Raw genomic sequence first — 9842 nt, 5'->3', positions numbered from 1 at the left:
TATATATATATATATATATATATAAAAGATGAATTTGAGTTAGGGTTTTTGTAAATAGAATGAGATAAGAATGGATCTTAATTAGGAGAAGAACCCTCTCAACTCAAAACTACGATCTCTCTTCCTCTCTTGAATTTGTTACTATTATCCTTCACCTTTTATGACTCAACAATTATTTTATTTCTTTTTTTTTTTACTATGAATTTTATTTTTTTATTTTTTATATTGGGAAATTAGGATTTTTTATATTTTAAAAAAGAAAATTTACATGACATTACAGTATCTTAGAATGCAATATTAAAAATATTTCTTCACGAGTGAATAATTGAAAGCAATTAAAATATAAAAAATTATTTTGTACCTGTAACAAATTTTAGATATTTTTTTTTTCTCCTAGTTGATGTTTGTAAATTTCTAAGATATTTTAAATGAATAAAAGTGTATGAAAGACAAACAAACTTTCACTCAAATACCAATATAAAATGAAGGGACATATTTAGTTATAAGAGAGTAGAGTAGTTGTCTCGCTATTTTTTTAATCATTTATAAATTTATAAATAAAATATTTTAATTCATAAATTATAAAAAGAAAATTGAAATGTTGTTTAGAATAATTTTTAGCATGTGCTGCATTACATAACTTTCTTCATAAAAAAATGTCATTTTGATGAATTTTCAATTGGAGTTGTGGACAAACCTTCATCTTCAACATTACCGGTTAATAAAAATCATAATTTTGAGCCTATTATTAAAACTCAAGAGTAAGAGTGAAAATATGCTAATGCTTAGAGGACTAGTATAACTATGAATATGTGAGTAAATGTTATTTAGAAGGACATGATATTACAGAGAATTATTATTAATATTATTTATCCAAAAATTACTATTTTTTTTATTATTTTTGTCTTTGACTGTTTTTAAGTTTGAATGTGTGAAAAAAAAATCTTGAACTCTTATCGTATGTAAAAAATCTACGAAATTTTGTAGAGTTCACAAAGTTCTACATAATCTATTAAAATCCTAACTTAAAAATCTTGCAAAATCTATTAAAATCCCGATTGAAAGTCTTGTGGAATCCTACAAAATCTTAAAAGACATGAAAATCCTGCAAAGTCTTTTAAAATTCACAAAAAGAAAGTCATTTAAAATGCTAATTCAATTCACCCCTAAATTAATTTTTTTTAGGATTTCAAATATCTTTGAACCGATTTATGCTTTTGAGATGCATTTCCTCACTCTATAGAGAATTTATACGCAGGGGTGAAAAAGAGTTTTTGAATCAACAACAAATCTAATAATATGAACAAATCACTATAAGAAAATTGTCGTATAGTGACACACATCGTATAGTGACACATATCGTGTCACTAAAAATTAATTTTACCTACACAATAAATATAATATATGTTAGTATATTGTTAAAAAAATGTGAGTATAAGATATAGTGACACACAAAATATGTTATTAAATCTTGTTTAAAATCAACACTAAAATTATATATAACTATATGTCAAATAGATATATATCTACATATATTGTACTTATAGTGACATTTTTTATATATCACTATATGTAGCATTTCTCTATAATCCAAGAAAGAAAAATCAGGAGATTCAACTTTCATAGATTTTATATTGATTTAGCTCTTTAGCTTTAGATATTTGTAGATTTTTTTTCATCTTCTATTTTAGTGATTTTTAAAAAAATTAAAAATTGACCGAAATATACTCAACTCAGACCAACTTGAATTAGTTTACGTTGATTCAATTTAACTATACAAAATAAATATATGCGCTCAAATCAAATTAATCTGATTAATTTTAATTGATCTAAGAACATATTTTCAACAGACTAGAAGTAACCTAACATGAACTTATTATACAGATATTATTATAATATATTTCACCTATTGAATATTGATTAGAAATAAATATAAACTTTTTTTCTTATTTGTGAATTATTATTATAGTCAAAATATTACATAAAATGGAAAAGACATTAATTATTGAAATAATGCAAAATACTATTACAAATAAAAGTCAAAAGTGAGTCAACCGTAATAAATATGATAATTTTTTTTAATGAAAATATCATTAATGAAAGCAATAATAATGAGTCTATATAATTATGAATGGAAGTGTGACTTATATTCCAATTTGAAACCGGGTATAACTGTTGAATCCTGAAAACGTAATATTTGAGTAAATTTACTATTTACTTTTTTAATTACACCTGTTTTAATAGTCATTAAATAATCATATATATTAATAAACTGAAAATGGTGAATTTTTTTTCATAATTAACAGCTAAAGAATTTTACTTGCTGAATAGAAGAAATTTTGTACGGAAATTTGACTAAAATGCATAAACATTTAATTAATTTTTGAAAAAAATAAAAATTATTTTGAAAAGGATATTACAATAGCAAAAAAAATAAAATACAAGGAAAATGTGACGCCATCACCTTTTTCCTCCCAGCCTTCCCACAACACTCTTTCTTTCTTTCTTAACTTTCCACTCCTATTTTAATTATTTAACTCTCATCGTTTCATTTTAAAGAAAACAACAATTATTACGAACCACACATTATTCAACCTAATATTTATATACAGCGTAATTTATACGCATAACTTACACTGGTTATCTTTAATTAAATTATTTACTATATTTAATTTTTTAGTATATATTTATAAGACATTTCAGAGGTTTATAACTCTGAGATCTAATTATCTTTATTTTTTTAAGTATGTTTTATAAGCTTAAAATCTTTTTCATTCTTTTTAATTTAAAAAATATTTTTGGTACATATTATTTTCTTATTCTCATTATCAAATAAATAAATATATATTTAATTATGTTTTTAGTCTCTCAGATTTAAGATAAATTTATTTTTAATCCTTCAAATTTAAAACTATTATTTTTAGTTCTTGTAATTTTTAAAAATCTTGTTTTAGTCTTTCAGATTACCAATAATATATCTAAAAATAGTAAATTAAGATAGTTATACAATATCAATTGAATTTAATGTGATATTTTTCACTAACAAGGATATTAATATATAGGTAAATTTTATACAATAATGTTTAATAAATTTCTTAACAAAATTTGAACATAAGGACTAAAATAATATTTTATTTAATTATAAAAATTAAAAATAATAATTTTAAATTTGAGAGATTAAAAAAAAATTAACTTAATTTAAAGAACTAAAAATATATTTAAATCATAAATATTTTTTTAATCAGCTAACTTTACATACAAATTTAATTTAACCAATCACTTATACGTTTTAACTTTTAAACTTTATAACTTAAAAATTCTCAACTAGTTTTGATTTACAAATTAACTTTACCACAAGCATCTTTTATCACTCTTTCTTTCGAAATGTATACATTTTTCTTAGATATTTAAGGAAAAACAGTTGTTTTAAAAACATATATGTATGTACGTACGTGGCAAGTTAAAAAAAATGAAAAAGAAAAAAAGAAGGTGAAAATGATAAACACGTATCGAACGTAGCACTTAGCATGCAAGTCGGAGCGAAAAAATAGGTCGCACCTCTAAATCTAATTACACATTTCACCCTCTCTTTCTCTTTTCTTTGTTTCTTTCCAAACAGCAATTAAGGTTTCGAACGCGAGCTTTGGCTTTGGCCTTGGCCCCACACACACTTTTATTTCTTCTTCTTCTATTCTTCTCCTCCTCCCTTAAAATCCACTGTCTTTGTCTGAACATCGAAACAAAGAGCAACGCAAAGAGAAGACAAAGGGCAGAAGGGCTTGTCCCCTTGCATCTCTCTGTCTCTTCTTCACCATTTTCTCTCCCTCATTCTCCTGAGAGGAGAGAGAACAAACGAGTCTCAGTCTGACCCATCTCTCATCTCGAACCAAAACACATATATTCATTCAGTCATTCTCGTACCACACACCAGACACACTCCCACCTAGGCCTGTGTTTTTGTTTGTGTTTGTGTGTGTGTGTTTGGAATTATGGCGAGAACGGTGTCCAACAACAGCAGCAACGATGAAAGAGTGGAGGATGGCGAGGTGAGAAGTCGCGTGAGGAAGGGGCCGTGGACCCCAGCGGAAGACGCGATTCTGACGGAGTATGTCAAGAAGCATGGCGAAGGGAATTGGAACTCCGTGCAGAAGAATTCTGGCTTGTTCAGGTGCGGCAAAAGTTGCAGACTCAGATGGGCCAATCATCTCAGGCCCAATTTGAAGAAAGGCGCCTTCTCTCCAGAGGAAGAACAAATCATCATCGACCTTCATGCCAAGCTCGGAAACAAATGGGCCCGAATGGCCGCACAGGTATATCACTTAACAATTTTTTTTTTTTTTTTTTGTGGTGGGGGTGTATGCATGTTCATCTCATCATTTCTGCTTTTTAATGCAGTAGTTTTGGTTTCGGAAGTGAACCTTTTATCTGTGTTGTCCTGTGGCGTGGATCATTTTGGCTTCTAACCTCTTTTTTATTTTTATTTTTTATATATAGTTTTTTCATTTCCTGATTTGGATCTGGATTGAGATCTGCTAATTTTGATTTGATAGCTATCCATCCATGGCCTTGAACAACAAACAAAGGGGAAGGAGAAGGAGAATCCATTTCCTGCCCTTTGTGTTTATCTATTTCTTTTGGTTATATTCTTTTTGATACCTATTTTTATCTACCATTTTAGTTATGATTAATATATGTTAGAATTTGATTGATTATTTTTGGGAGGTGTTTCATTCCGATCATATATTTTTCATTCACGAAATTTTTATTTAAGGAGATCGGGTGCGGTAAGATTTTTCAAAGCTATGTTGGGTTGCATTTCTGCATGGTTTGGCTTCCATTTTGGTTGAAGGAGATCGAGTCGGAACCATTTTTTCTGATTTTATTAATAAAACATTAAATGCAGAAGTTTCTGTCATAAAAAAAAAAGAAGAGAAACTCGCTTTCTTACCTTTTGAACATCAATCCAGTCTCTTTTTGCCCCCTTTTCCCTTTTGGTTTTAATTAATTCTGGTTTTGTGCATATTGTCAGACTTTGGATTTTGTATGAGATGACCTCAGTCTTTTTGTCTGAATATATCATATTGGGATCTTTGTTTCTTCTTTCTTTCAACAATGTACTTCCACGAGGACCCACCTTAAAAGTTGTTTTTCGAGGCTGAAATATGCTCAACTTTATGCCTTTACGTGATTTGCTTCCTGTCGACTTGTTTCTCTCACCATCCTTAATGTGTTTCTGTTTTAGTTACCTGGTAGGACCGACAATGAAATCAAGAACTTTTGGAATACCAGAATGAAAAGGCGCCAGAGAGCAGGGTTACCCCTTTATCCTCCTGAAGTTCATGCAGAAGCCACTGCATACCATCGACAACAGCATCGCTACATAGAACAACAACCTCATTCATCGCCGTCTTTTTCTTTACTTCTATCTTCTTGTTACCCCAAGAAGCTCAATGATCCAAACCAAACCCATCATTCCAATGCGAACCTGCTTCAAAACCAGCCTGATGCTGCTAACTGTTACATCAATCCTAGCCAGCAGTTCAAGTTTTCCAATGAAAATAGTGGAAGCAATGGAAACCTTGCTTTGCCATTATCTCCTCTTTCTCCATTTGGATCATCCTCCTCCAACCTTCTCAATAACCAAAGTTTTGCTCCTCCTAGTGCTTCTGCTGCAACTGATTCACGTGATTACCAAAGCTATGGTGATCATGGTGGCTTCATGGCGGGGTCTCCGTATGAACCCTTTCCTTTGGTGCACGGCTCCACCACTGACATCTCTTCCAGCCAAACAGCAACCCCTGCTTCATCCTATGCTAGTGGTGTTGATGGCTTGATGGGGGCTTCAAGCATGATTAATAATAATAATGAGTGCTATGAAGTTGCACCATTGTCTCCTCAGGGAAACAGTGGCCTGTTGGATGCCCTGGTGATGGAAGCCAAAGGACTTTCTCACAATGACAAGTCAAAGAGTGAGGAGGGTTCAACTTTGGCTGGGAAGTCTTATAAGAGAAAAATCATGGACTATGCAGAGGAGGAGGGCACAATGTCAGCTATGAAGAAGAGCAGCAGTGGCAATGGCAACCCTACTAATAAAAGCCAGAGGGATGATGCTATTAGTTCCTCTCAATTGTCAAAAGGTGACACATTTTCACTAGTGTTTCATAAATTTGATTCATTTCTTTTACTATCACAATTTTATATATATATATATATATATATATATATATATATATATATATATATATATATATTCTATTTTGTGTGCAAAAAAATCCATCAGATTAACGAGAGTCACAATATTGTAAATGAGGTTAATCTTTTATCAATAATCCTATCACAAATATTTTCAACTTATTAAATTAGAAACTAATCTTATTCATAATATTGTGATTACTGTTTATTTAATGAAATTTTCTCACACAACATAGATTTAATATATATATATATATAATTTTTTAAATTTTATTTTTATTATTGACCAAAATTTATTGAAAGTTTTTTAGTTTCCTAAGTAGCCCTTTTTATTTAACAACTCTTACGCATAATTTTTAACAAAATTTAAGGTACGTATTAGAGAATGTATCTCAACACTCCTTATATTTGGTTTAAATATATTGAATATTATTTTTGTTTGTAGTCTTGTAAAATATTTTTTGGTTGTTAATTTTACGAGGTTTATTGTCACCTATTTTGATTTCCATCATAGATTTGTTCTTAGGAAAATGTTTTACATCCTTCTTAATGAATAATTTTGGCACCTATTTAATTATTTCTGAGTTGTCACATAAGAATATGTTAGTAATACAAGTAGTGTCTTTATTTATTAATTTTTAAAAAAATCATAATATTTTGTGAAACTCACATTTTATTTAATATTTATAATTTGATAGTTTTGAACAAATTTTAATGAATAAAAAGAAAACATGTTAAAAAGTGTGTTAGTATTTTGACTTAATTTGTATGAAAATTTTGTATGGTTGGAGATATATATGGTGATAGCCTAAACTTATGTGAAGATTTGACTGCATGAATACAGGGAAGGGAGTAATTGGGTGGGATCCGTTGGAAGAGATGAATGCGATGGACGATGATTTGTTCAGCCTGCTGAACCATTTTCCCTTAGAAATGCCAATGCCTGAGTGGTACCGTAGAGGGGAGAGTCAGTCATTGGGACTTGAAAACCAACCCAAAGCCTCAACACCTGTCCCCACTGATCAAGAATCTGCTTGGACTCTTGGAACTTGCTGGAACAACATGCCTGGCATATGCTAAAAATAGCTTCTAGACAAACATTTATGCGTTTTGTAATCATTACAGAACCAAAATTAAGTTCACATAGTGAAGTAGATGGATGCATGCAAATTAAAACCTGGCCATTTCGTAAACAGTATGTTAGAATTTAGAGATATTGCGTTAGCTATAGCTAGGGTGATCCATGCACACAAGCCACTTTCCCCCTACCCCCTCTAAAACAACATGGCTTGCTGTGGGATTCAACTCTTTTCATTTGTAGTTAAATATTTTAGTGTTGTGCAATTAGAAATATAGTGCAAAGGTTTATAATCCTTGAATGCTTTGTACATATATATCATCATCAATTGCCCGATGCAAACAAACCGAGTTAATTGCCTATAACTTTGACAGATTCACACCAACGTTTTGTTTACGCCTGCCAACTCTGCACTTAATTTTAACTGTAGGGATCATTTTATTTTATACCTAAGATATTATGTTCCCCATCCACTCGTTAAAAAATGATAAATTATTTTATTGTAACCGTATTCCTAGCCCTAACGTAGTAACCTATTCATGGGTTTATAATAAATATTTTTTTAGTGAAGTTCTTATTTTTAATCACTTTTTTATTTATTTAGGAGACTCGAACATGAAATTATACTTAAAAATACATTGGTAGAAATAATATAAAATGTTTGTTTTTATGGTTTTATTTATGTAGTCAGATTTTTACCCATTCACGTGTTAATTATAAGTCTGTCTTGATAGGTGACTAATATTTAATATATATATATATATATATATATATATAACATTTTTACTGAAGTCTCTATTTCTAATATTTTTAATTAATTTATTTACGAGTTTTCGAACTTATATTTAAACATCCAGTTTCATTCATACTAACATAACATTAGTATTATGTAGCTAGGCGCTAGCTATATTGGATATAGCTAGGATATGACTTCTTTAGGTAAAACTAACATTTTTCATTATGCTTAATTAGGATTCAAATGAATATAATGGGTTTTTTTCTATTTGGGATCAAATAATTATTGATGACTAATTTTTTTAAAAAGTTTAACTGATTATTTTTAATAGATTTCTCTTCCACCAATTTTTTTTTTTACATTCACAGAGACTCAATTTACTTTATGTTATTTGAGTTCGAGTTCCACTCATACTATCAATATAATGATTTAAATTTTTTCTTGTTTGCACCAAGAAATCCCTATTGGATAATTAGAGGCTAATTCATCTCAAGGTGTTTCAATTAATAATGTTTTGTTTCTCTAAACATAGTATTGAATAATAATAATAATAATAATATAATTTATATTTTATATAAAGAAGGTTCTCAATCTTAATTGCTATATAATTTTATTTTTTTTCAAAAAAAAACCTGTTACCATTAATTTCTCATTTAATGACTAAATCAGAAATACAAAAAGGACAAAGTTACTTAATTAATACTAAATAAATTCTGTACGTTACATACACTTTTAATTGAAATTTTTAAAAATACTGTTAATTAAACAAGTCATTGAGTGCATGAATCAATTGACAAAAAATTGTTTAAGTTTAATTAGTAATTTTTTATTTGAACCTTTAATTAAATACGCAAATGTGTTAAATATTTGGAGAAATATATTTATTGTGTTTAGTACTCCCCACTAAACTCAAATATGATTGTCTTATGTGAGATTAGATGTGATTTATACAAAAATAAATAAATAAACAATATTAATAATAATTATAAAGTATATCTATATAATTTTTTTTAGTTCATAAAAATTATAATAACGATAACAATATTTAAATTTAGTATAAAAAATAAAGTTTGAAAAATATTTTTAAAAAAATAATAAAATATGCATTGTTAACCCTTAAAAATGGAAAGGTATAAATGAGACTTGACTATTTTTCAAATGAGTGAACTCTAATTAAATGCATGGGAAAAGATATTTATGGCAAAACGTAAAGATTTAATGCAAATAAAAAATTATTATTTTTAATCTAATTTTTTTTTATCTGTCAAAAAAAATATTTTTTATATAACAATGTTATTAATATGAAATATCTATTAATTTTGTCGATGACTAATCAACATTAGACTAGGAGTTTAACTGAACACTTTTAGTGTAACTTCCCTTCCTTATTATGTTTTTTCATTTACAAGACAAACTCAATATCTTAGTTAAGAAGATCGAGTCTAGTATCATTTAAAAAAAAATAATAAAGGATTTGACAATACAACAATATTTATTTGATACCCCTTACATCCCACAATAATTGTAATTTAAGATTTTTAAGAAGATTAATAAATATATCACTTTTTATACAATTTTTAAAAAATAACATTTTCTTCCAATAAATACATTACTTTGAATTGTGATGATTAAATAATTTGAGAGAAAATAAATTATAAAAGAGTTAACTAATATTACATTGAAAAGTGATAATATAATTTATTTTGAGACATTTTTCAATCATTAAAGCTAAAGTCATCATAAAACAGAAAGAATATATGAATTAAAATTTGGTCATAAAATAAAATAAAGTTGTATATATATAAGTGATTAATTAAATAGTTATGAAATAGTAAT

At 28.1% G+C, this 9842-nt stretch overlaps 1 protein-coding gene across 1 annotated transcript; it reads left to right on the top strand.

The window, feature by feature from the left end:
- The first annotated feature begins 3603 nt into the window (after nt 1-3603).
- On the top strand, nt 3604-7655 carry LOC109817403 (transcription factor MYB101). Its single transcript, XM_020382641.3, has 3 exons — nt 3604-4310; nt 5243-6137; nt 7037-7655. The coding sequence occupies exons 1-3, from the start codon at nt 3990-3992 to the stop codon at nt 7270-7272; spliced, it is 1452 nt and encodes a 483-aa protein (XP_020238230.2). The 5' UTR covers nt 3604-3989; the 3' UTR covers nt 7273-7655.
- The last annotated feature ends 2187 nt before the right edge of the window (nt 7656-9842 follow it).

The sequence above is a fragment of the Cajanus cajan genome, chromosome 10 (assembly GCF_000230855.2).
Source record: "Cajanus cajan strain Asha chromosome 10, NIPB_CcT2T_4, whole genome shotgun sequence".
Taxonomy (NCBI): domain Eukaryota; kingdom Viridiplantae; phylum Streptophyta; class Magnoliopsida; order Fabales; family Fabaceae; genus Cajanus; species Cajanus cajan.
Note: the sequence above shows the minus strand (reverse complement) of the source record. Positions and strands in the feature narration are given on the sequence as shown.

Coding starts and splice junctions, on each gene's coding strand:
- LOC109817403 (XM_020382641.3), top strand. CDS start 3,990: ATGGCGAGAACGGTGTCCAACAACAGCAGCAACGATGAAAGAGTGGAG. Junction 4,311..5,242: donor GGGCCCGAATGGCCGCACAG/GTATATCACTTA, acceptor TTTCTGTTTTAG/TTACCTGGTAGGACCGACAA. Junction 6,138..7,036: donor TTCCTCTCAATTGTCAAAAG/GTGACACATTTT, acceptor GCATGAATACAG/GGAAGGGAGTAATTGGGTGG.